This window comes from Zophobas morio, unplaced genomic scaffold (genome assembly GCF_036711695.1).
Source record: "Zophobas morio isolate AGI-343-1 ecotype UQ-CSIRO unplaced genomic scaffold, CSIRO_AGI_Zmor_V1 ptg000030l, whole genome shotgun sequence".
NCBI lineage: Eukaryota > Metazoa > Arthropoda > Insecta > Coleoptera > Tenebrionidae > Zophobas > Zophobas morio.
In genome coordinates this window covers 1,192,935-1,220,440 of record NW_026972135.1, presented here as the reverse complement: position 1 = coordinate 1,220,440, position 27,506 = coordinate 1,192,935, and the positions used below count along the sequence as shown (strand labels likewise).

The window sequence follows — 27,506 nt, the reverse complement described above, 5'->3', positions numbered from 1 at the left end:
ACCGGTACATTCGTCAACTTGAAGCTTTGGAAACTATATTTGGCAAAAAGTTCCATTTCGCTTCTGCAACCAGTCTCCACAAGAAAGCAGGGAAAATAAGGGTCCGTGGAATGGCGTCGGATTTAAAAGAATTCCGACATAGAAGATTTATTTTTGACAATTGTTAAATTTTTGTTTCCTTAAAAAATATACTTTTATATCATAACAAAAAATCAATTAACGAAAAGAAAAATAATAATGATTATACAACTTTTTAATATACAACAAAATGACTGATAAACTTATGACACCCGACTTTGGGTTATCGTCGTAAAACCTAAACAACAATTTTCTGTAACACCTTGGTAGATTACATTACAACAAAAAACAGGTTACACTTCATCTGAGAAATATAATGCTTTCTCAATAACTTGGGGACAACTATAGCTCAAATAAACTATGCGTGCTTTTGGAGCAAGAGAATTTGAACCAGATTCAGGACACTTAATTTTGTTACCATTGAGATCAACGGCTCCATCAGTTTTCACATTTCTCATAAGGTCAACATTCCATTCTTGGATTTCGTTGTAACTCAAATCAATACTGTCCAGATATGTCACATTTTTGAAAGCACTGTCCGAAATACTCTGGATACGGTTATGGTCTAGTTTTAACATAGAACCTCCTGGAATATTTGTGAAAGCTTCTACTGGAATTGTCTCCAGATAATTGTAGGACAATCTAATTACTTTTGCTCCTTCTCCACAAAACCAATCATTGTTCCATTCTTTCAGTTTGTTGTTACTAATATTAACAAATGTTAAATCTTTCATGTCGTCGAAAGCTTTACTTCCTATAAAAGAAATTTCGTTGTTGTCCAGTTCAATGGATACGATTTTCGAACCGTTGAAAACTCCCTCTGGAACTTCCTTTAATTTGTTTTCTGACAGTAGTACATATTTTAAGTTAGGCAAATTACGCAAGTCACCTGGGCGAAGGATAGAAATGGAATTCTTCGCCAACATTAAAGCGTAAACGGAATACTTGTAATCAAAAACAGAGGCATCAATTTCTGTAAAACTGTTGTTCGATAGATTTAAAATTATTCCACCTTCATCTCGTGGAAACACACTAGCAAACGTTCCAACCTCAATTTTAGAAATATTATTGGACCCAAATTCGAGCTGTACCACATACAATTCTTGAAAAACTCCTCGCTTTAGTTCTTGTAAATTATTCCTTTCAAGACTTAATTTTTGAACGTCTGATAAATTCACGAACGCTCCTTCCCGAAGAAGTGAAATCGAATTCCTCTGCAGGATCAAATGCTGAACTTTCAGATTTACAAAAGTCCCACTTTTAATTTCCTGCAAATTGTTACCACTCAGATCTAAGATGTCTAACTTTGGCAGATCTGTGAAGGTTCCAGGCTCAATTTCTTCTAAGTTCGTTTCGGAATATACTTCGATTTCAGATAATTTGGGTATACCCTTGAAGGAGTCTTCGTACAGAATTTTCACTGATCCTTTGACTTCGACACATTGCTTCTGTTCGTCACTTTCATTACAAATTTCTTTGATTTGGTGTGTTGAAGCGTTTTCGACCACTTGTGCTTTTTCCCAAGAATTGCCAACTAAATGGTAACAAGTTATGACGGCACTGTTGGGAGTTGGAAGCACGAAGGATAACTCAACAATTAGAAAAATAAGTGTGGTTTTGAAGCTCTTCATGACTTCTTTGGATGTTTTTAACACTCTGAACTACATCTAGGTTGTCGGGTTATATATACAAATAAAAAAAAATGATAATCTTGTGACACATGACGATGATTTGACCTGCGATGATCTCGCCCAATTAAAGTAGTTTTTGTTAATGTTTTTAAAATGTCGATAATATCTAAAAGTCAAAGCTTGTAAAAAAAATCATTTCGGAAAGAAAACTGAGACTGAGTTTTTTTGTCTTATCTCTCATATCTTCCCTTGATCAAAGCTTTAGTATACACATACTTATAATATTAACAATATCCACTAGTTTCGGAGATTAATTTGACCCAACCCCACCCACCCACCTTGAGAATACCTTGAAAAGAATCTTCGAATAAGATGTTCACTGACCCGTTTTCAAAATTCATTTTTTTTCTTAGTACCAAGACAAACATCCGCGATTTGGTGTGTAAAAGCGTTTCTGATCATGTGCTTTAAAAGGTTGAACCCACTTTGATAAGCTACAAGGCCACAAATTATAATTCCAGTTATGATAAAGCTCTTCATTATCACACTTCCTGCGATGTTATATAACTTTTTAATACAAATATTGTCTACAAAACAAAACGACTGATAAACTTGTGACACGACTTTGGGCTATCGTCGGAAATGTTTTTGCGAAGATCAAAAGCATGAAACAAAAACATAATTGGTATCACTTTTTTATTATTTTTTGAATAACTTGACATTGTTAAGAAAAAACTTCTTTCACTTGTAGTTCGGGACACTTCCAAATAGTGGATACCTCTAAAAACAATTAGTCGAAGGTTATTACAACAGAACTTAAAAAAAGTTATAATTTGATATGTATGTAACGTTAAAGTAGTTGACATCTGTAAAAATTTCTTTACATAATTTTCGACGGTGCTCGAAAAAAGACAAAAATTTCATAAAATCTGACTGAAACATGGGATTTTTGGAAAAGTTGCCCAAATCTACTAAAAAATTTGGTCAATTTTGATGGTCCCGGACCAAGATTATTTTCAAAATCAAATCTTTAATATTTGCAAAAATTGGCATATGCTCTTTTGGCGATTTTAGGAAATGTAGAAACTTTCCAAAAGGTGAAAACGATTATTTTAAAATTTTTCGGCCTCTCAGTTTCTGCTTTCTTCAATTTTTTGATTTGCATTTTTTTTTAACTTTCAATTTGAAATTTTTTGATTTTATAATTTTTCGTTTCTCAGTTTTTGAATTTTTCAATTTTTCGATCTTTTCTTGTTTCTTTAATATTTCAAATTACATTTGTTTACTTTTCAAGTTACAATTTTACAGTTTTTCAACTTCTGAATGTTTTAATTTTTAAATTTTTTTTTTTCAACTTTTTTATTTTTGAATTTTTCCATCTTCTTTCAGTTTTTTGTTGTTTCGTCCCTGAATTTTTCCATTTTTTCACGTTTCGTTTCTTGAATTCTGCAAGTTTTCGATTTATCTGTTTCTAAATTTTTTGATTTTTTATTTTTAGTTTCTTCGAGTTTTAGATTTTTCAGGCCATAGATCTCTCGCTTTGTTCCTTTAATTTTTTGATTTGCATTTTTTTTAATTTTCAATTTCAACTTTTTCGATTTTTCAGCCTTTAAATTTTTGGATTTTTCAATTTTTCGATCTTTTAGTTTATTTCTTAATTTTTCAAATTGTAATTTTTCTAATTATTAATCGTCCCTCGAGGAATTGAAAAATTCCAAAACTGAAGTGACGAAAAATTGGGAAATTGAAAAATTGAAAATTCATAACATCGAATAATTGGAAAATCAAAAAGCTGAAAGTTGAAGAATTGGAAAATTGAAAACTTTAGAATTAAAAAAATCGACGAGTCGAAAAATTGAGAAATCGAACGGTCGAAAAATCAACAATCAAAAATCGAAACATCAAAATTTCGATAAATGGGGAAATAGAAAAAAATAAGAAATCGAGAAATTGGAAGATCGAAAAATCAAAAATTTTTGAAATCTATAGCTGAGAAGTCGAAAAATCGAAGGATTGATAAATCAAAATATCAAGAAACTGAAAAATCGATAATTTAAAAATTGCAAGATTTTCGAGGTATCGTCGCCTGAGAACTTTAATCTACAGACCCGAGCGCACTCAGGCCAATATCGACTTTAAGCGATTTGATATATATCAACAACATTTATATTTATTGAAAGAATGTTAAATCATTAGTCAAAATTTATTCGTTCATGTTGCTCAGGAATTGATGATGTCATTTTACAAGTCTGTCGAATAAATGTTATTTAACTGTTAAAAAGTAGCACAGTTCAGAACTTGTGGTTTATGAATACGTCTTGAATTTTTATCCTCGATATTGGGATTTTTCGGCTTTTCGATTTCTCGATTTTTCAATTTTAGATTTCTCAATTTTTCAAGACTTCAATTTTCGGCCTTTTCAATTTTTTCGTTCTTCAAATTTTCGATTTCTCGATTTTTTTATTTTTCGATCTCTCAATTTTTCTCCTCTTCCATTTTACGATGTTTAAATGTTTCGATATTTCAACTTTTCACTATTTTGAAAATTATATAATAGAATTGATTAATAAATTTTTGGTTTTCAATTTTTCGATTTTCAGAAATCGCCTTCATGCTTTTCGATTTCTAAATTTTTCACTTTTTTAAATTCGCAGTTTTTGGATTTTTTTTAATTCTGGAATTTTTGATTTTTCGATTCTTCAATTTTTTCATTTTTGGGATTTTTCGGTATTGTGATTCTTTGATTTTTCGAGTTTTTGACTCCTGGATTTTTTACTTTTCCGTTTCTCAATTTTTCGTTATTCCATTAGGATTTTTCAATATTTTGATTCTTCAATTCTTCGAATTTTTGACTTTTTGATGTTTCGATTTCTCAATTTTTCAAGACTTCAGTTTTGGGTCTTTTCAAATTTTTCGTTCTTCAAATTTTCGATTTCTAGATTTTTTTATTTTTCGATTTCTCAATTTTTCTCCTCTCCCATTTTACGATGTTTAAATGTTTCGATTTTTCAATTTTTCACTATTTTGACGTTAATAAATTTTTGGTTTTCAATTTTTCGATTTTTAGAAATCGCCTTTATGTTTTACGATTTCTAAATTTTTCACTTTTTTAAATTCGCAGTTTTTGGATTTTTTCAATTCTGGAATTTTTGATTTTACGATTCTTCAATTTTTTCTTTTTTGGGATTTTTCGGTACTGCGATTCTTTGATTTTTCGAGTTTTCGACTCCTGGATTTTTTACTTTTTCGTTTTTTAAATTTAAATTTCTCAGTTTTTCGACTGCTTAATACTTTGATTCATTATTTTAACTTTTCAATTTTTAAATTCTAGATTTTTTAATTTCTCGACTTTTCGATTTTTCAGTTTTTTAATTTCTCAATTTTTGGATATTTCTTCCAGTTTTGAGATTTTTCAATTTTTCGATTCTTCAATTTTTCTTATATTTTTTAATTTTTCGGTATTTCAGTTTTAAGGTAATTCAGCATTTCGATTATTCGACATTTCGATTTTTTACATTTTGAATTTTCAATTTTTCGTTTTTTAAACTTTCGATTTTTCAATTTTTCGACTGTTTTATACTTCGTTTTCTCAAATTTTCAACTTTTCCACATTTTAATTTTTTAACTTTTAAAATTCTGGATTTTTCGTTTCCTCCAGCTTTCCTTTTTGTTTTTTCTATATTTCAATTTTTGATAATTCGATTTATCGAGATTCGGACATTTCGATGTTTTGATTGTTCAATTTCTCGATTTATCAATTTTCCAATTTTCAACTTTTGGAACTTTTTTGCCATCTTGGTTTTTCGATGTTAAAAATTGTTCAACCTTCCGATTTTTTTATTTCTTGATTTTTCAATTTTTCGATTTCTCAGTGTCTTCAGATTTGGAAACTTTTGAACTTCTGTTTTTTTCAATTTTTCGATATTTTAATTTTAGTAAAAAGTCTATTGCATGACTACTGTTCCACTAGTATTGCCAATTTAGAGCGTTTTACTAGTATAAAACATAGTTAAAGAAGTAATTTTTAGTTAAACAAAAAACTAGTTGTATGTATATTCCGCAGAAATTCTGAACGGTTAGAGTCGACATTGGCCTGAGCGCACTCTAGTCTGTAGATCAAACAAGTTCTCAGGCGACGGTGTTAGTTTTTAAGTTCATATTGTTAAAACACAAAAAAATTACCACATGTCATTTGGCAATTCTTGAAAAGTGGTACAGACTTTCCTAGAAATAACACCAAAAATAAATCGTAGAGGTTGAAGCCGTGCTCGAAAAAACATCAAATTTTTATAAAATTTCATTTCAAATTAACACTTTTGTTTGCGATAAACATACTGACTATAAAAATCCATTCGCACTACTAAGACAACCTGATACAGATACCTATATTTTGAACATATGTTAGTTAGTTTTTTTGATCTACCGAGTGTCTCAGTTAAAATTCCACTACCTTATATCTTCACAATGGAGGTAGACAGTGAAACATCTAGAACATTTTTTTTACCAGGAACTAAAAATAGTTCCCTTTTTCGTAGTGCTTTTCGTAATTTTTAATAAATAATCTGCCTGAAGAATTGCGATTTTAATCAAGAAGATCATGTCCCACTGGCATATCTTTTAAAGGATGTAGCAGAGCTGAAAATGTATACGATAAATATGGTAATAAATTTTTATTGCACTGTACTTCAAAGGCATAGGAAGTTCAATGTTTTCTTCATGTTTCATAACATCTAAAATTCGAAAATATAAGTCTTCTATTTCCGTCTGTCTGTCGTCTCTCTGTCTGTCTGTATGCCGTCTTTAATGATTAGACTGTAATTTGCTAATAAAAATTTGATGACGTCATTACAAATTTTGTATACTTAACCTTATTTAAATTTAAATTTCACAAAATAATATACTGTTGTACTTGTGATTTATGAATCCGCCTTTACACCACTAAGGGTTCCATCAAGAGTTTTTGACACAACACAAAATATTTCCGTCACATTCCCGGTCCTAGAAATACAAGTTTTTCAGTAATCCATAATGAATCGGATAACAGTACTGCATTCAATCATTACATCAGAACATGTGCATTGTAAATTTCCAAGGTTCGCATTGGTCGCTGACAGAAATTGCGGAACAATTGCATCATGGTGATATTTCCATATAAATAGATGCTTTTCCACCAGAGTTTTCAGTGCTTTGTAAGAAAACACAATCAACATGTTCAAATTCTTCCTTTTGGCTTTCCTTGTCGTTATGGCCATCGTCGCCGCTCACGCCGAGCCCGAGCCCAGTGGGATCATTGGTGCCCCTGGTATCATCGCCGGAGCCCCCGGAGTCATCGCCACCGGAGCCGGACTAGGACTGGGCTTGGGACATGGAGGTGTCTTGGTCGGCTGAAAGGCACGACGAATAATTTTCCACACAAAAAAATACATCATTCTTAAATTTCCTGTAGCAGTTTCCTAATAAAAATTTAGATTCAGCACGAGGTTTTGTTTTATTTCGTTGCCAACAACTCGGCAACACGCAAAAAAAGTTTACGAGGTCTAGTTTTCTAGTTTTTCAAAGACAATTCGATTTTTCAGCTTTTCCATTTTTCAATTTTTCATTCCGTTTCCTTAATTTTTCTTTTATGAAATGGATCTTTCAACTTTTCGTTCTTGTGATGTTCTCGATTTTTCAATTTTTTAATTTTTCGATTTTTTAAATTTTAGATGTTTGGATTTCTCAATTTCTCGATTTTTCAGTTCTTCGATTTTCCAATTTTTGAGTTTTTGAACTTTAGATTTTTTTGGTTTTTTGTTGTTTTCATTTTTTTCGATATTTCGATTTTTCGACTTGTAGGACCTACTAGATTTTTCAGTTTTTACATTTTCGATTTGTAAAATTTTTGTTTTTCGATTTTTCAATTTTTCGATTTTTCAATTTTTCAGTTTTTAGATTTTTCAGTTCTTTGATTTTTTATTTTTAACTTTCCCATTTTAGGCTAATTCAATTTCTCGATTTTCCATTCCTCGATTTCTCGACCTTTTGATGATTCAACTTCTCGATGTTTCAGTTTTTGAATATTTCGATGTTTCGATTTCTCGGATTTTCGATTTTACAACTTTTTGGCATTTCAATTTCCCATTTTTTCCATATCTCAGTTTTTTCAATTTTAAGATTCCCAAATTTTTCGTCATTTCAGTTTTGAAATTTTTCAAGTGCAATCAATTTTTGCAATTTTTTAAATTTTGGATTTTCGATTTCTTGATTTCTCGGTTTTTCGATATTTCGGCTTTTCAATTTTTTTTTTCGATTTTTAATGTTCGAGTTTTTCAAAGACAATTCGATTTTTCAGCTTTTACATTTTTCAATTTTTCATTCCGTTTCCTTAATTTTTCTTTTATTTGAAATGTAGCTTTCAACTTTTCATTCTTGTGATGTTCTCGATTTTTCAATTTTTTAATTTTTCGATTTTTTCAATTTTAGATGTTTCGATTTCTCAATTTCTCGAATTTTCAGTTCTTCGATTTTCCAATTTTAGAGTTTTTGAAATGTAGATTTTTTTGGTTTTTTGTAGTTTTGATATCTCGATCTTTCGATTTTTCGACTTTTAGGTACCTACTAGATTTCTCAGTTTTTACATTTTTCGATTTGTAAAATTTTTGTTTTTCGATTTTTCAATTTTTCAGTTTTTAGATTTTTCAGTTCTTTGATTTTTTATTTTTAACTTTCCCATTTTAGGCTAATTCGATTTCTCGATTTTCCATTCCTCGATTCCTCGACCTTTTGATGATTCAATTTCTCGATGTTTCAGTTTTTGAATATTTCGATGTTTCGATTTCTCGGATTTTCGATTTTACAACTTTTTGGCATTTCGATTTCCCATTTTTTCCATATTTCAGTTTTTTCAATTTTAAGATTCCCAAATTTTTCGTCATTTCAGTTTTGAAATTTTTCAAGTGCAATCAATTTTTGCAATTTTTTAAATTTTGGATTTTCGATTTCTTGATTTCTCGGTTTTTCGATATTTCGGCTTTTCAATTTTTAATTTTTCGATTTTTAATGTTGAGTTTTGCAAAGAAAATTCGATTTTTCAGCTTTTACACTTTTCAATTTTTCATTCCGTTTCCTTAATTTTTCTTTTATTTGAAATGTAGCTTTCAACTTTTCGTTCTTGTGATGTTCTCGATTTTTCAATTTTTTAATTTTTCGATTTTTTAAATTTTAGATGTTTCGATTTCTCAATTTCTCGATTTTTCAGTTCTTCGATTTTCCAATTTTAGAGTTTTAGAACTGTAGATTTTTTTGGTTTTTTGTTGTTTTGATTTCTCGATCCTTCGATTTTTCGACTTTTAGGTACCTACTAGATTTTTCAGTTTTTACATTTTTCGATTTGTAAAATTTTTGTTTATCGATTTTTCAATTTTTCAGTTTTTAGATTTTTCAGTTCTTTGATTTTTTATTTTTAACTTTCCCATTTTAGGCTAATTCGATTTCTCGATTTTCCATTCCTCGATTTCTCGACTTTTTGATGATTCAATTTCTCGATGTTTCAGTTTTTGAATATTTCGATGTTTCGTTTCTCGGATTTTCGATTTTACAACTTTTTGGCATTTCAATTTCCCATTTTTTCCATATTTCAGTTTTTTCAATTTTAAGATTCCCAAATTTTTCGTCATTTCAGTTTTGAAATTTGTCAAGTGCAATCAATTTTTGCAATTTTTTAAATTTTGGATTTTCAATTTCTTGATTTGTCGGTTTTTCGGTATTTCGGCTTTTCAATTTTTAATTTTTCCATTTTTAATGTTCGAGTTTTTCAAAGACAATTCGATTTTTAGCTTTTCCATTTTTCAATTTTTCATTCCGTTTCCTTAATTTTTCTTTTATTTGAAATGTATCTTTCAACTGTTCGTTCTTGTGATGTTCTCTATTTTTCAATTTTTTAATTTTTCGATTTTTTAAATTTTAGATGTTTGGATTTCTCAATTTCTCGATTTTTCAGTTCTTCGATTTTCCAATTTTCGAGTTTTTAACTTTAGATTTTTTTGGTTTTCTGTTGTTTTGATTTCTCGATATTTAGATTTTTCGACTTGTAGGTACCTACTAGATTTTTCAGTTTTTACATTTTTCGATTTGTAAAATTTTTGTTTTTCGATTTTTCAATTTTTAGTTTTTAGATTTTTCAGTTCTTTGATTTTTTATGTTTAACTTTCCCATTTTAGGCTAATTCGATTTCTCGATTTTCGACTCCTCGATTTCTCGACCTTTTGATGTTTCAGTTTTTGAATATTTCGATGTTTCGATTTCTCGGATTTTCGATTTTATAAATTTTCGGCTTTTCAATTTCCCATTTTTTCCATATTTCAGTTTTTCAATTTTAAGATTCCCAAATTTTTCGTCATTTCAGTTTTGAAATTTTTCAAGTGCAATCAATTTTTGCAATTTTTTGAATTTTGGATTTTCGATTTCTTGATTTCTCGGTTTTTCGATGTTTCGGCTTTTCAATTTTTAATTTTTCGATTTTTAATGTCGAGTTTTGCAAAAAAAATTCGATTTTTCAGCTTTTACATTTTTCATTCCGTTTCCTTAATTTTTCTTTTATTTGAAATGTAGCTTTCAACTTTTCGTTCTTGTGATGTTCTCTATTTTTCAATTTTTTAATTTTTCGATTTTTTAAATTTTAGATGTTTGGATTTCTCAATTTCTCGATTTTTCAGTTCTTCGATTTTCCAATTTTCGAGTTTTTGAACTTTAGATTTTTTTGGTTTTCTGTTGTTTTGATTTCTCGATATTTAGATTTTTCGACTTGTAGGTACCTACTAGATTTTTCAGTTTTTACATTTTTCGATTTGTAAAATTTTTGTTTTTCGATTTTTCAATTTTTAGTTTTTAGATTTTTCAGTTCTTTGATTTTTTATGTTTAACTTTCCCATTTTAGGCTAATTCGATTTCTCGATTTTCGACTCGTCGATTTCTCGACCTTTTGATGATTCGATTTCTCGATGTTTCAGTTTTTGAATATTTCGATGTTTCGATTTCTCGAATTTTCGATTTTACAACTTTTTGACATTTCAATTTCCCATTTTTTCCATATTTCAGTTTTTTCAATTTTAACATTATCAAATTTTTCGTCATTTTAGTTTTGAAATTTTTCAAGTGCAATCAATTTTTGAAATTTTTTAAATTTTGGATTTACCATTTCTTGATTTCTCGGTTTTTCGATATTTCGGATTTTCAATTTTTAATTTTTCGATTTTTAATGTTCGAGTTTTTCAAACACAATTCGATTTTTAGCTTTTCCATTTTTAAATTTTTCATTCCGTTTCCTTAATTTTTCTTTTATTTGAAATGTAGCTTTCAACTTTTCGTTCTTGTGATGTTCTCGATTTTTCAATTTTTTAATTTTTCGATTTTTTAAGTTTTAGATGTTTCGATTTCTCAATTTCTCGATTTTTCAGTTCTTCGATTTTCCAAATTTCGAGTTTTTGAACTTTGGATTTTTTTGGTTTTTTGTTGTTTTGATTTCTCGATCTTTCGATTTTTCGACTTTTAGGTACCTACTAGATTTCTCAGTTTTTACATTTTTTGATTTGTAAAATTTTTGTTTTTCGATTTTTCAATTTTTAGTTTTTAGATTTTTCAGTTCTTTGATTCTTTATGTTTAACTTTCCCATTTTAGGCTAATTCGATTTCTCGATTTTCGACTCCTCGATTTCTCGACCTTTTGATGATTCGATTTCTCGATGTTTCAGTTTTTGAATATTTCGATGTTTCGATTTCTCGGATTTTCGATTTTACAAATTTTCGGCTTTTCAATTTCCCATTTTTTCCATATTTCAGTTTTTCAATTTTAAGATTCCCAAATTTTTCGTCATTTCAGTTTTGAAATTTGTCAAGTGCAATCAATTTTTGCAATTTTTTAAATTTTGGATTTTCAATTTCTTGATTTGTCGGTTTTTCGGTATTTCGGCTTTTCAATTTTTAATTTTTCCATTTTTAATGTTCGAGTTTTTCAAAGACAATTCGATTTTTAGCTTTTCCATTTTTCAATTTTTCATTCCGTTTCCTTAATTTTTCTTTTATTTGAAATGTATCTTTCAACTTTTCGTTCTTGTGATGTTCTCTATTTTTCAATTTTTTAATTTTTCGATGTTTTAAATTTTAGATGTTTGGATTTCTCAATTTCTCGATTTTTCAGTTCTTCGATTTTCCAATTTTCGAGTTTTTGAACTTCAGATTTTTTGGTTTGCTGTTGTTTTGATTTCTCGATATTTCGATTTTTCGACTTGTAGGTACCTACTAGATTTTTCAGTTTTTACATTTTTCGATTTGTAAAATTTTTGTTTTTCAATTTTTCAATTTTTAGTTTTTAGATTTTTCAGTTCTTTGATTTTTTATGTTTAACTTTCCCATTTTAGGCTAATTCGATTTCTCGAATTTCGACTCCTCGATTTCTCGACCTTTTGATGATTCGATTTCTCGATGTTTCAGTTTTTGAATATTTCGATGATTCGATTTCTCGGATTTTCGACTTTACAAATTTTCGGCTTTTCAATTTCCCATTTTTTCCATATTTCAGTTTTTCAATTTTAAGATTCCCAAATTTTTCGTCATTTCAGTTTTGAAATTTTTCAAGTGCAATCAATTTTTGCAATTTTTTGAATTTTGGATTTTCGATTTTTTGATTTCTCGGTTTTTCGATGTTTCGGCTTTTCAATTTTTAATTTTTCGATTTTTAATGTCGAGTTTTGCAAAAAAAATTCGATTTTTCAGCTTTTACATTTTTCAATTTTTCATTCCGTTTCCTTAATTTTTCTTTTATGAAATGTATCTTTCAACTTTTCGTTCTTGTGATGTTCTCGATTTTTCAATTTTTTATTAGATGTTTCGATTTCTCAATTTCTCGATTTTTCAGTTCTTCGATTTTCTAATTTTCGAGTTTTTGAACTTTAGATTTTTTTGGTTTTTTGTTGTTTTGATATCTCGATATTTCGATTTTTCGACTTTTAGATACCTACTAGATTTTTCAGTTTTTACATTTTTCGAATTGTAAAATTTTTGTTTTTCGATTTTTCAATTTTCCAGTTTTTAGATTTTTCAGTTCTTTGATTTTTTATTTGTAACTTTCCCATTTTAGGTTAATTCGATTTCTCGATTTTCCACTCCTCGATTTCTCGACTGTTTGATGATTCGATTTCTGGATGTTTCAGTTTTTGAATATTTCGATGTTTCGATTTCTCGTATTTTCGATTTTACAACTTTTTGGCATTTCAATTTCCCATTTTTTCCATATTTCAGTTTTTTCAATTTTAAAATTCCCAAATTTTTCGTCATTTCAGTTTTGAAATTTTTCAAGTGCAATCAATTTTTGCAATTTTTTAAATTTTGGATTTTCGATTTCTTGATTTCTCGGTTTTTCGATATTTCGGCTTTTCAATTTTTAATTTTTCGATTTTTAATGTTCGAGTTTTTCAAAGGCAATTCGATTTTTCAGCTTTTCCATTTTTCAATTTTTCATTCCGTTTCCTTAATTTTTCTTTTATTTGAAATGTATCTTTCAACTTTTCGTTCTTGTGATGTTCTCTATTTTTCAATTATTTAATTTTTCGATTTTTTAAATTTTAGATGTTTGGATTTCTCAATTTCTCGATTTTTCAGTTCTTCGATTTTCCAATTTTCGAGTTTTTGTACTTTCGCTTTTTTTGGTTTTTTGTTGTTTTGATTTCTCGATCTTTCGATTTTTCGACTTTTAGGTACCCACTAGATTTTTCAGTTTTTACATTTTTCGATTTGTAAAATTTTTGTTTTTCGATTTTTCAATTTTTCAGTTTTTAGATTTTTCAGTTCTTTGATTTTTTATTTGTAACTTTCCCATTTTAGGTTAATTCGATTTGTCGATTTTCCACTCCTCGATTTCTCGACCTTTTGATGATTCAATTTGTCGATGTTTCAGTTTTTGAATATTTCGATGTTTCGATTTGATTTCACAACTTTTTGGCTTTTCAATTTCCCATTTTTTCCATATTTCAGTTTTTTAATTTTAAGATTCCCAAATTTTTCGTCATTTCAGTTTTGAAATTTTTCAAGTGCAAATTTACAAAAGTCCCACTTTTAATTTCCTGCAAAGGGTTGATGCTCACTTCTACGTTGTCCACCTTTGGCAGATCTTTGAAGGTTCCAGGTTCAATTTCTTCTAAGCAATTTGTCATAAACTTTAATTTCAGATAATTTGGGTATACCTTCGAGGGAGTCTTCGTACAGAATGTCCACTGACCCTTTGAGTTCGATGCGCTGCTTGTGCTCGCCATCTTCAGGACAAATTTCTTTGATTTGGTGTGTTGAAGCGTTTTCGACTGGCTTGTGTTACTTCCCAAGAATTTTCACCGAAATGGTAACAAGTTATGTCTGCAGTGTCTGTAGTTATAAGCACAAAGGATAACTCAACAATTAGAAAAACAATAATGGATTTGAAGCTCTTCATGGCTGCTCTTCTTTGGATGTTTGTAACACTCTGAACTAAATTTTGGTTGTCGGGCTATATATACAGAAAAAGTGATAATCTTCTGACATATGACGGTCGGTATTTGAATTGACCTGCGATGATACCGCGTAACTAAAATAATCTTGTTAATATTTTTAAAATAGATCTGTTTTGGTTTTATGTTATTGTTTTTGTCACGCTCAATTTTCGTTTGATCTTGCGATAGAGCATCCAAAAATTATCTTCTAAGTAGATGTTTTCTAACCCCGGAGCAATAACTTCATTGTTCGTATAAGTTTCTGAATTTTTAATTTGTAAAACTAAGAGTGCTGACTAGATTTGACCCTTCTTCAAAATGTAATTTTGCTCATTACCAATGATTTGGTGTGTAGAAGCGTTTCTGATCACGTCTTTTTAAAAAGGTGGGCCCATTTTGATAAACTACAAGGTCACAGGTTATCATTACAATATCACCATTTATTACAATAACAAAAGATAATGAGGAAGCTCTTCCATATCATGCTTCCTGCAATGTTATGTAAATTTCCAACATAAATATTGTCTATAGTGCTGCACAAACAAAAAGATGAACTTATGACACGAGTTTGGGTTATCGGCAGCAATGTTTTGCGAACATCAAAACGACAATTTTTATAACACCTAGAAGAGTTGGTGAAGGTTGCCGCACGACGATTTAAAAAAGGATTCTATATTTTATTTAGAAAAAAATTTCCAACATCATGTAAATATGCAGAGTTCGTCATTTAGTCTTTTATTAAGTACAATTTGTTAAGAGTTTTTTTTTTTTATTGAGAATTTGATTTCTCGATTTGTAACTATTTCAATATTGCAATTTTTCGTTTTTAAAATTCTAGATTTTTCAATTTTCCGAATTTTTTTTTTTCGATTTTTAAAATATTAGATTTTTGGACTTCTGAGTTCTTCGACAATTCGATTTTTTAGCTTTTCCATTTTCAATTTTTCATTCCGTTTCCTTAATTTTTCTTTTATTTGAAATGCAACTTTCAACTTTTCGATCTTGTGATGTTTAACCCTTTAGCGGGGAGAACGACTATTGTCGGTCCACTCTAACTTTCTTGTGGCGGGGAAGACGGCAAAAGTCGTAAACGGCAAGATAAGACTGATATGGGCAAATGACCTACCCTCTTAGAAAAAGAAGAGTAGAGGGTGTATCATTTGCCAAAATCGGTCTTATCATGGCAAGGATTGGCCCCTCCCACCCACCCGTTATTTTCTTCTTGAGTATGCTATTTGCCAAAATCAGTCTTATTTTGGCAAGTACTAGCCCCACCCACAACCCCGTTATTTTCTTAGAGGGTATGTTGTTTGGCAATATCAGCTTTATCTTGGCAAGCACTAGCCCCGCCCATCCGCCCTTTATTTTCTTAGAGTGCTAGTACCTGTTAAGATAAGACTGGTTTTGGCAAATAACATAGACTCTAAGGAAAGAGAGGGTGGGTGGGTGGGGCTAGTGCCTGCTAAGATAAGACTGATCTTGGCAAATAACCTACCCTCTAAAAAAATGAAGAGTAGAGGCTGTATCATTTGCCAAATTCAGTCTTATCATGACAAGTATTGGCCCCGCCCACCCACCCGTTATTTTCTTCTTGAGTATGCGATTTGCCAAAATCAGTCTTATTTTGGCAAGTAATAGCCCCACCCACAAACGCGTTATTTTCTTAGAGGGTATGTTGTTTGGCAATATCAGCTTTATCTTGGCAAGCACTAGCCCCGCCCATCCGCCCTTTATTTTCTTAGAGTGCTAGTACCTGCTAAGATAAGACTGATTTTGGCAAATAACATAGACTCTAAGAAAAGAGAGAGTGGGTGGGCGGGGCTAGTGCCTGCTAAGATAAGACTGATATTGGAAAATTATCCACCCTCTAAGAAAATGAAGAGTAGAGGGTGTATCATTTGCCAAAATCAGTCTTATCATGACAAGTATTGGCCCCGCCCACCCACCCGTTATTTTCTTCTTGAGTATGCTATTTGCCAAAATCAGTCTTCTTTTGGCAAGTAATAGCCCCCCCCCCACAAACCCGTTATTTTCTTAGAGGGTATGTTGTTTGGCAATATCAGCTTTATCTTGGCAAGCACTAGCCCCGCCCATCCGCCCTTTATTTTCTTAGAATGCTAGTACCTGCTAAGTCAAGACTGATTTTGGCAAATAACATAGACTCTAAGGAAAAACAGGGTGGGTGGGTGGGACTAGTGCCTGCTAAGATAAGACTGATTTTCGAAAATGATCTACCCTCTAAGAAAATGAAGAGTAGAGGGTGTATCATTTGCCAAAATCAGTCTTATCATGACAAGTATTGGCCCCGCCCACCCACCCGTTATTCTCTTCTTGAGTATGCGATTTGCCAAAATCAGTCTTATTTTGGCAAGTAATAGCCCCACCCACAAACCCGTTATTTTCTTAGAGGGTATGTTGTTTGGCAATATCAGCTTTATCTTGGCAAGCACTAGCCCCCCATCCGCCCTTTATTTTCTTAGAGTGCTAGTACCTGCTAAGATAAGACTGATTTTGGCAAATAACATAGACTCTAAGACAAGAGAGGGTGGGTGGGCGGGGCTAGTACCTGCTAAGATAAGACTGATCTTGGCAAATGACCTACCCTCTAAGAAAATGAAGAGTAGAGGCTGTATCATTTGCCAAAATCAGTCTTATCATGACAAGTATTGGCCCCGCCCACCCACCCGTTATTTTCTTCTTGAGTATGCGATTTGCCAAAATCAGTCTTATTTTGGCAAGTACTAGCCCCACCCACAACCCCCTTATTTTCTTAGCGGGTATGTTGTTTGGCAATATCAGCTTTATCTTGGCAAGCACTAGCCCCGCCCATCCGCCCTTTATTTTCTTAGAATGCTAGTACCTGCTAAAATAAGACTAATTTTGGCAAATGACATACCTTCTAAGAAAAGAGAGGGTGGGTGGGCGGGGCTAGTGCCTGCTAAGATAAGACTGATATTGGCAAACTCTATAAGAAAATGGAGGGCGAATGGACTAAAATAAGACTGATGTTACCAAATGAAATACCTCTAAGAAAATGAAGTGTAGAGCCAAAAATCAGTCTTATCTTGGCAAATATTGACCCCGCCCACCCACTCTTCATTTTCTTCTTGGGTATGCGATTTGCCAATATCAGTTTTATCTTAACAAGTGCTAAGATATTTTGATTTTTCGATTTTTAAAATTTTAGATGTTTCGATTTCTCAATTTCTCGATTTTTCAGTTCTTCGATTTTCCAATTTTCGAGTTTTTAAACTTTGGATTTTTTAGTTTTTTAATGTTTTGATTTCTCGATCTTTGGATTTTCCGACTTTTCGGTATTAGATTTTTCGGTTTTTAAATTTTTCGAATTGTAAAATTTTTGTTTTTCGATTTTTCAATATTTCAGTTTTTGGATTTTTTAGTTCTTTGATTTTTAATTTTTAACTTTCCTATTTTAGGCTAATTGGATTTCTCAGTTTTTCGATCCTTTGATGTTTCGATTTCTCGATGTTTCAGTTTTGTATATCTCGATTTTCAATTATTCGATTTCTCGGTTTTTCGATTTCCCAGTTTTTCGTCTTTGCAGGTTTGGAATTATTCAATTTCTCGATTTTTCTAAGATTTCTAAGCTTTGATATTTTAGTTTTTTTTATGATACAGATTTCGTCGTCATAATTACAATATTTCAGTGATTTACACAGATTTTTGTAAGGCCTTTGATCAAATAGATATATTCATCTTACTTGACAAGATGAATTTACTTGGATTTAATGATCATATATTACATCTTCTATCATCTTACTTATTTGATCGGGTTCTATATGTAGAATATATGGGGCATCAGTCACATCCATTCATGGCTACATCGGGTGTCCCTCAGGGCTCAAATTTGGGACCACTATTGTTCCTTATATTTATTAACGATCTGCCGGAAATTATTAGATGTAATAAGTTGATGTTTGCCGATGATTTAAAAATTTTTAACTCTGTAGCGTCTATAAGTGATTGTCATCAATTACAACAAGATCTGGATAACCTATATCTTTGGTGTGTCAACAATAAACTGCATCTCAATGTAGCTAAATGTTATGTTATGACGTTTACAAAAAAGAAAATACATATCCTTCAATATGACTATTATATTAATAATTACACACTGAATAGACTTAAGGAATCTCGTGATCTTGGTGTAATATTTGATTGTGCATTAAATTTCACTACACATATAAATGAAATGGTTAAATCAGCCAATAAGACCTTAGGTTTCATCTATAGAAATTGTAAGGATTTCAAAAGTTTGCATGTTCTGAAGGTTTTGTACTATTCTTTAGTTAGACCTAAGCTTGAATATGGTAGTCTAGTTTGGCATCCCATATATGTAGTCCATAAACACCACATTGAGTCAATTCAAAGGAGATTTTTGAAATATCTCATGTTTAAAACTCATGGTTTCTACCCGCCTAGAGGAATCGACCATGGTGAGCTTCTGCAGATGTTTAACTGTGAATCACTCGAATTCCGTCGCATAACTGCAGCTGTTAAATTTTTGTATAACTTAGTTTGGGTTAAAATAGATTGCACTGACCTATTAGGCTCCATAAATTTTTTAGTTCCAAGAGCAGGAGTCCGTCTATACTTAAGTTTTTATAATCTTAATGCAAGAACAAATGTACTTCGCAAAAGTCCAGTCTATTTAATGCATTGTTATTTCAATATAATTTGTCGTGACTGTGATTTATTCAGCGATTCTTTGCACTTTATTGTTAAGATTTTGTCTGGAAAATTGCATCCCTATGTGTTGTAACTTAATTGTAATTGTAATTGTAATTTCCTGTTATATATGTATTTTGTATTTTTTTTTTGCCTACTTGTGGCTTATGCTGTTTGGCAAATATATACCTATTATTATTATTATTAATATATACCTATTTCAGTGGACGGAAATGTCTTTGATTACGAGTGTCTAAAATTATGTTAATAAAAAAAAAGTTCAATTCGTGTAGTACCTAAATGTGATGTAACTACTTCTTATGTCTAAACCTTCAAAAATTTTATAGGACAGTGACACTACACACTTGGTATTTTTTAAGAACTGGTCGAAGCTTTAAAAAAATTTGTTTAGTCATCCCTACCAACAATTTGATGACGTCACCTCAAATTTTGCATACTTAATCTTGTTTAAATGTTTGTTGTGGTTTATGAATTCGCCCTTACATAACACTTAACTGTAACAGCTTAAAACCACGCACTGAGGACTCCATCAAGAGCTTTTGACACAACACAAAATATTTCCGTTTCATTCACAGCCCCAGAAATACAAGTTTGCCAGTAAATAATCCGTAATGAATCAGATAACAGTAATGCATTCACTCATTACATCAGAACATGTGCATTGCTAATTTCCAAGGTTCGCATAGACCGCTGACAGAAAGTACAGAAAAATTGCATCATGGTTGCATTTCCATATAAATAGACGCTTTTCCGCCGGAGTTTTCAGTGCTTTGTAAGAAAACACAATCAACATGTTCAAATTCTTCCTTTTGGCTTTCCTGGTCGTTATGGCCATCGTCGCCGCTCACGCCGAGCCCGAGCCCAGTGGGATTATTGGTGCCCCTGGTCTCATCGCCGGAGTCCCCGGAGTCGTCGCCACCGGAGCCGGACTAGGACTGGGCTTGGGGCATGGAGGTGTCTTGGTCGGCTGAAAGGCACGACGAATAATTTTCCACACAAAAAAAATGCATCATTCATAAATTTCCTGTAGCAGTTTCCGAATAAAAATTTAGATTCAGCACGAGGTTTTGTCTTATTTCGTAGTCAACAAGTTGACAACACGCAATTGATGATTAAAGCAAAAATACAACATCACAAGGTTCATCAGGTGAATTAAAAACACATAGTTAGAGGCATTTTCTTGATAGAACATAGGGGATCGTTTGAAAAATGTTGCTTTTTGAAAAAGTTGCCAAAAATTACCAAGAAATTGTGGGATACAACTTTCGTTTGAAAATATATTTTTTAATTCAAAACACTATAATATTTCAGTGAGCGATTCTGCAAAAGTGGTACGAGCCATCGAAGAAAGAAGTCCAAATGTCTAAAATTCAACTAACAAAAAAAATCCTTTGAATTTCTGCAGTAAACTAAAATATACACAGATTATGCTGCTGACCCGATACAACTTTTTAAAATGAATATTGTTAACAATGTTGCGTAAGCAAAAAAAGGGATAAACTTAGGACTTATGCTTTGGATTATCATAGTGAAAGTTTTGCAACATCTATAACCTGCGAACAATACTTCTTGTTCAATCTAAAAACTACTTTGACTTAAAAAATATATATTTATAACAGTTTCACAAAAAACGTTTCAGTAAAAACGTGTGAAATTTATTTCACAGATTTTGCTCGACCTGAATGTCGTGCTTTCGCAACAACTTCAGGACAATTACTCAGATAAACTACATACGCTTTAGGAACCAGAGAGTTTGAACCCTCTTTAGGACACTTAATTCTATTACCCCTAAGATTCCATTCTTCTAGTTCATTGTAACTCAAATCAATGCTGCCCAGTTGTGTCACACTTTTGAAAGCACTGTCTGAAATACTGCGGATTCGGTTATGGTCTAGTCTTAATATAGAATCTCCTGGAATATTTGTGAAAGCTTCAGCAGGCATTGTCTCCAGATAAATTGTACGAAAGTCCAACCAACAACGGTTCTTATTCCGTTCCTTCAGTTTGTTATTGCTAAGACCAGCATAATATAAATATTTCATGTCGTCAAAAGCTTTACTTGCAATAAAAGAAATTTCGTTCAACTCCAAGCCAAAGGATCTGATTTCCGAACCGCTGAAAACTCCCTCTGGGACTTGCTTTATTTTGTTTCCCATCAGTTGTATATCCTGCATATAAGGTAAATTATGCAAGTCACCTGGGCGAAGTACGGAAATGGAATTATTTGCCAATCCTAAAAAAATGATATACTTGTGATTAAAAACTGAGGGATCTATTTCTGTAATACTGTTGTTCATTAAATTCAAATGAATTGACTGTTCGTCCCCTGAAAACACTCTATCAAACGTTCCAACCTCAATTCTCGAAATATGATTTAACCCCAATTCGATCCTTCTCACAGACAAATCTTGAAAAACTCCTCGCTTCAGTTCTTGTAGGCTATTGTTTTCGATATTTAATTCATCAACGTCTGATAAGTTCACGAAAGCTCTCTCCTGTAGAAGTGCAATAAAATGCTCTTGCAGGTACAAATTGTGAACTTTCAGATTTACAAAAGTTTTACTTTTAATTTCATGCAAATTGTTACCGCTCAAATCTAGGATGTCTAAATGTGGCAAATTTTTGAATGTTTCGGACTGAATTTCTTCCAAGTTCGCCTGGGCAACGTCGATTTCACACAACTTGGGTATACCTTTGAAGGAATCTTCGTACAGGGTTTTCGCTGTTCCTTTGATTTCGATGGTTTTCGACCACACGTATTCTGTTCCAGGAATCTCCACGGAGATGGTAACAAGTTATAACTGCACGGTTGGGAGTTCCAAGCACAATAGATAACTCAAGAATTAATAGAAAAATAATAGTGGGTTTGAAGTTATTCATGACCACACTTCTTCGGGTGTGTGTAACACTCTGCGTCTTGATTGTCGCGCTATATATACACAAAAAATTATATCTTGTGACAGTTGACCTGCGATAATCCTGCCCAATCAATTTCAAATTTAAAAATATAAACAATCAAATTTTCCAATTGCGATCCTCCTACTTGAATCATAACTATCTCCTAAATAACTTGACTTTACTGAGAACTAATTGCTTTCACTTGAAGTTCTGGTATTTGTAAGATTATTTCAGAAGAACTGGTGTCATTCCTTCGAAAAAATTACTCTAACTTTTCTAGGAAAACTTAAATCAGGATACTGCAAACACTTTAAACAATATGATGATTTAAATCGATTAAAAAAATCAAAATTTTATAACATTCACAATTTAACTTGAAATTTACAAAATTTTGCAAACTTTTATGTTTATTGTAATCACAGTAAATCGTTATTCAAAATTTATCCGTTCATTGATTGTTTTTCAATATTTAGATTTTTCAATTTATCAGTTCTACAATTTTTGGATTTTCAAGTTTCTGATTTTTCATTTTTCCGATCTAGACTTTTCATGGGTCAGTTTTGGCTTTTTCAGATTTTCGATTCTTCAATTTTTCTCTCATTTTTCAATTTTTTGGCATTTTGGTTTTGGGATCTCACATCATTCCGGTTCTCAATCTTTCGATTTTTCGATTTCTCGATTTGTTACTTTTTCGATATTTCAATTTTCCGATTTTTAAATTTTAGATTTTTCAATTTTTCGATATTTTAATTTTTGATTTTTAAAATTTTTAAATTTTAAAGGTAAATTTTTCGATTTTTCAGTTATTTGTTTTTCAATTTCTCGATTTTTCGGTTTTTCGGCTTTTTTCAATTTTTCGATTTTTGAATGTTTTAATTTTTCCATTTTTTTGACAATTGGATTTCTTGGTTCTCATTCTTCAATTTTTTTTCTGTTTTTCAATTTTTCGATATTTCAGTTTTGGAATTTTGCAACATTCCGTTTTCTTAATTTTTCGATTTCTCGATTTGTAGCGTTCGATTTTTCAATTTTTCGATATTTTAATTGTTCGATTTTTAAAATTCTAAACTTTTCGACTTCTCAATTTTCCAATTCTGCAGTTTTTCGATTTTTCAATTGTCGAATTTTTAAACTTTGGATTTTTCAGTTGTTGTTTTGGTTTCTCGATCTTTCGACTTTCCGATATCGGTTTTAAATTTTTTAATTTTCCGATTAGTAAAATTTTTTATTTTTCGATTTTTCAACTTTTCGATTTTTAGGTTTTTGAATTTTCAGTTCTTGGGTTTTCGATTTTTTGATGTTCCGATTTCTCGAAGTTTCAATTTTTCTAGTTTTTGGTTTTCTGATTTTTCGACTTTTCGGCTTTTCAATTTTCCTATGTCTCGATGTTTCGATTTTTCTGTTTTTCGATTTTTCAGTTTTCCGATTTTTCAATTTTCCGATTTTTCAATTTTTCCAATTTTTTTAAAATTTTGTATTTTCGATTTCTTGATTTCTCAATTTTTCAATTTTTCAACTCCTCGCCTTTTCATTTTTCGATTTCCCGATCTTTTGATATTGCAATTTTTGAATATTTCGATGTTTCGATTTCTCGGTTTTTCCAGTTTTCGACTTTTCGGCTTTTCATTTTACCATTTTTTCATTACTTCGATATTTTCAATTTTTAGAAATCTCAATTTTTCTTCATTTCAGTTTGAAATGTTTCAAATAAAATTAATTCAATTTTTCTCGATTTTTCTGTTTATCGATTCAAGTTTCCAATCTATCAAATTTTGAAATTTTTAAAATTTTGGATTTTCGATTTCTTAATTTCTCGGCTTTTCAACTTTTCGGCTTTTCAATTTTCCATTTTTTTCAATATTACGGTTTTTCAATTTTTAGATTTCCCAATTTTTCTCAATTCTGTTTTGGAATTTTTCAAATTCAATTACTTCAATTTTTCTCGATTTTTCGATGTTTCAATTTTTGAATGTTTTAATTTTTGGATTTTTTTGGAATTTTGATTTTGAAATTTTTCGATTTTGGAATTCTAGATTTTTCAATTTTTTCGATTTTTAGTTTTTGAAAACTTTTTAAACTTTTCGATGTTTCAGTTTTTCGATTTTCCAACGTTTAAACTTTAGATTTTTCAGTTTTTTGAAGTTTTGGTTTCTGGATCTCTCAATTTTCCGACGCCTCGGTTTTAGATTTTTCGGTTTTTAAACTTTCCGATTTGTAATATTTTTGGTTTTTCGATTTTCAGTTCTTCGGTTTTTCAATTTAAAAATTTTTGTATTTTGGGTTAATTCAATTTCTCAATTTTTCTCGATTTTTCTGTTTTCCGATTGAATTCTCCGATCTTTCAATTTTTGCATTATTTTTAATTTTGAATTTTCGATTTCTTGATTTCTGGGCTTCTCGATTTTTCGGCTTTTCAATTTTCAATTATTCTATTATTGAATGTTTCAATTTTGTAATTTTTTCATTCTTCCATTTTTCAATTTTTCGATATTTTAATTGTTCGATTTTTAAAAGTCTAGATTTTTTGATTTCTCAATTTCCCAATTCTGTAGTTTTTCGATTTTTCAATTTTCGAATCTTTAAACTTTAGATTTTTCAATTTTTTGATATGTTTGTTTTTCGATCTTTCGACTTTTCAATCTCGATTTTAGATTTTTAAGTTTTTCGATTTGCAAAATTTTCGATTTTTCAATTGTTCAGTTCTTCGGTTTTTCGATTTTTCACTTTTCGATTTTAACTTATTTTGATTTCTCAATTTTTCGATCTTTTGATGTTTCGATTTCTCAATGTTTAAATTTTTGAATATTCCAATGTGTTGATTTTTCTAATTCTTAGTTCTCTGATTTTACGATTTTTCGGATTTTCAATTTTCCAACTTTTCGATGTTTCGATTTTTCGATTTCCCAATTTGTCCTCATTTCAGTTTTGTAATTTTTCAATTTCTCGATTTTCCTGTTTTTCGATTCTTCACTTTTCCGATTTTTCAATTTTTCCAATTATTTTAAATTCTGGATTTTCGATTTCTTGATTTCTCGGTTTTTGAATTTTCGCCTTTACTTAGATTTTTGAAAGTTCCAATTTTTCAACTTTGTTTTATATTTCCATTTCTTGATTTTTCAATTTTTCGATATCCTAATTTGTCAGATTTCAAAATTTTTCAATTTCTCAGTTCTTCGATATTTCTATTTTTCACAGATTCGTCGTATTTATGCTCCCTTGCAAGATGCAAAAAGATTCGATTCGACTTTAAAAAATATATATAGAAACATATTAAAAAAAATAAATAAAACACACAATAATGTAGTTTTTTTCATTTTAAGCCATACATTTAACCAACAAATCTTTATCTATTGCACAAAGTTTTATCTCACAGACATAAAAAATGAGCTACATAACTCTACAACTGTGAACAACTGAGAGTGCTTTAGGAGCCAGAGCAGTTCCACCATCTTCAGGACACTCAAATTTATTACCCGTAAAATCAACGAAATCTTCAATTTCCACATTTTTCAAAAGGTCAAGGTTCCATTCTTTTATTTTGTTGTAACTCAAATCAATACACTCCAATCTGGTCACACCATTGAAAGCACTGTCGGAAATACTCTTGATACGGTTGTGGTCTAGGTATAACTTACTACCTTCTGGAATATTTGTGAAAGCTTCTGCAGGAATCGTTTCCAGAGAATTATGCGAAAGTGAAATCCCCATTGCTCGTTCTCCTGAGAACCAATTACTATCCCATTCTTTCAGTTTGTTATCATCAATACCAACAAAATCTAAATCTTTCAAGCCCTCAAAAGCTTTACTTGCTATAACAGAAATTTTGTTTTCTGATAGTAGTATCTTTTTTAAATTAGGTAGATTGCGCAAGTCACCTTCGCGAAGTGCGGAAATGGAATTATGTTCCAACCTTAAAGAAACGATATGCTTGTTATCAAAAACTGAGGAATCTATTTCTTCAATTCTGTTGTTATATAAATCCAGATTTATTCCACCTTCATTCCGTGGAAACACAGCAGCAAACGTTCCAACCTCTATTTTAGAAATTTTATTTGACCTCAAATCGATTTGTGTTACATACAAATTTTGAAAAACTCCTCGCTTCAGTTCTTGCAAATTATTCCCTCTAAGAATAAATCCTTGAACGTCTGATAAATTCACGAACGCTCCTTCCTCAAGAAGTGAAATCGAATTCTTGTGCAGCGACAAATTCCCAACTTTCAGATTTACAAAAGTCTCACTTTTAATTTCCTGCAAATTGTTTTTCGTCAAATCGACGTTGTCTAACTCTGGCAGATCTTTGAAGGTTCCAGGCTGAATTTCTTCTAAGTTCGTCTCGGAAACTTCGATTTCACGTAATTTGGGTATAGCCTTGAAGGAATCTTCGTACAGAATTTTCACTGACCCTTTGACTTCGATGCGTTGATTCTGGTCGCCATCTCCAGGACAGATTTCTTTGATTTGGTGGGTAGAAGCCTTTTCGATGGTTTGTGTTTTTTCCCAAGAGTTCTGACCGAAATGGTAGCAAGTTATGACGGCACCGTCAGGAGTTGCAAGCACAAAGGATAACTCAATAATCAGAAAAACAACTATGGATTTGAAGCTCTTCATGATTGTGCTTCTTTGGGTGTTTTTAAGAGTCTGATCTACGTCTAGGTTGTCGGGCTATATATACTGAAACAAATGATAATCTTGTGACATTTGCCGATGGGTGTTTGATTTGACCTGCGATGATCCCGCCTAATGGAAATAATTTTGTTAGTATTTTTAAAATAGATTTGTTTTGTACTTTGTCATGCTCATAGCGATAGAGGATCCTAAAATTAATTTCCAAGTACGTGTTTTGTAGCCCGGAAAATTTAAATTTGGATTTTTTGCGAAAATCTGGATACCTAGGGGAAAACCTCAAGGCGAATTCATAAACCGCAAGTACAGGAATATGCTATTTTATAAAATTTGGATGGTATTTACTCGTATTACCAAAAATTTTGTTCTTCAATATCACGCTTCCTGCAGTGTTATGTAAATTTACAACATAAATATTGTCTATAGTGCTGCACAAACAAAAAGATGAACTTATGACATGACTTTGGGTTATCGGCAGCAATGTTTTGCGAACATCAAAATAACAATTTTTTATAACACCTAGGAGTCGGTGAAGGTTGCAGCACGACTTGTTCCATTTAAAAGTTACTTTAACCTAAAGAAATATATATTTAAAAAAAAAAGTGTGTACATGATTTCACCTATACGACGATCAGTAAACTGTAAAATAAATATGTTCATTAAAGTTGTGCCCTAAAAAAATTGTGGTGAAAATGAACAAGTCTTATAGGAGGCTGTGTATGATGCTGAAGAAGAACCTGAACCCGAGCCGATCAAAGACGTGGAAAAAGTCATAACAAAAAATGACGCAACGCTACTAATAATGGAAAACTGACCAATAAGTATTGTTACGAAATAAACCCATACGCCACCCTGATACGACGCCTATGGGTTCTCGTATGTACGTCGCCGATGACTCATTGTCGGCGACGGCGGCCGAAGAAGAGCCTGGAAGCGGAAGTCGCGAATGGGCGCTCCAGAGAAGTCTAGTAGCGGTGACATAGGCGTTTCGAGAAGAACCGCGTGCTGTTTAAAGGTCGATTTATAAACTTGTCGCTGACGTTGCCGTTCGGCATTGACGATGCCATTG

The 27,506-nt window shown here is 31.2% G+C and overlaps 3 protein-coding genes across 3 annotated transcripts in view; all 3 read right to left on the bottom strand.

The window, feature by feature from the left end:
- LOC135137857 (leucine-rich repeat-containing protein 15-like) overlaps positions 1-27,506 on the bottom strand; it is a 116,713-nt gene that overhangs the window by 60,342 nt on the left and 28,865 nt on the right. The gene's annotated exons all lie outside the window — the stretch shown is intronic.
- On the bottom strand, positions 280-1,716 carry LOC135138151 (carboxypeptidase N subunit 2-like). Its single transcript, XM_064068038.1, has one exon. The coding sequence runs from the start codon at positions 1,707-1,709 to the stop codon at positions 372-374; it is 1,338 nt and encodes a 445-aa protein (XP_063924108.1). The 5' UTR covers positions 1,710-1,716; the 3' UTR covers positions 280-371.
- On the bottom strand, positions 13,712-26,439 carry LOC135137858 (slit homolog 3 protein-like). Its single transcript, XM_064067613.1, has 5 exons — positions 25,200-26,439; positions 21,740-21,842; positions 20,578-21,687; positions 19,762-19,880; positions 13,712-14,051 (listed from the first exon to the last, which is right to left on the bottom strand). The coding sequence occupies exons 1-5, from the start codon at positions 26,420-26,422 to the stop codon at positions 13,712-13,714; spliced, it is 2,895 nt and encodes a 964-aa protein (XP_063923683.1). The 5' UTR covers positions 26,423-26,439.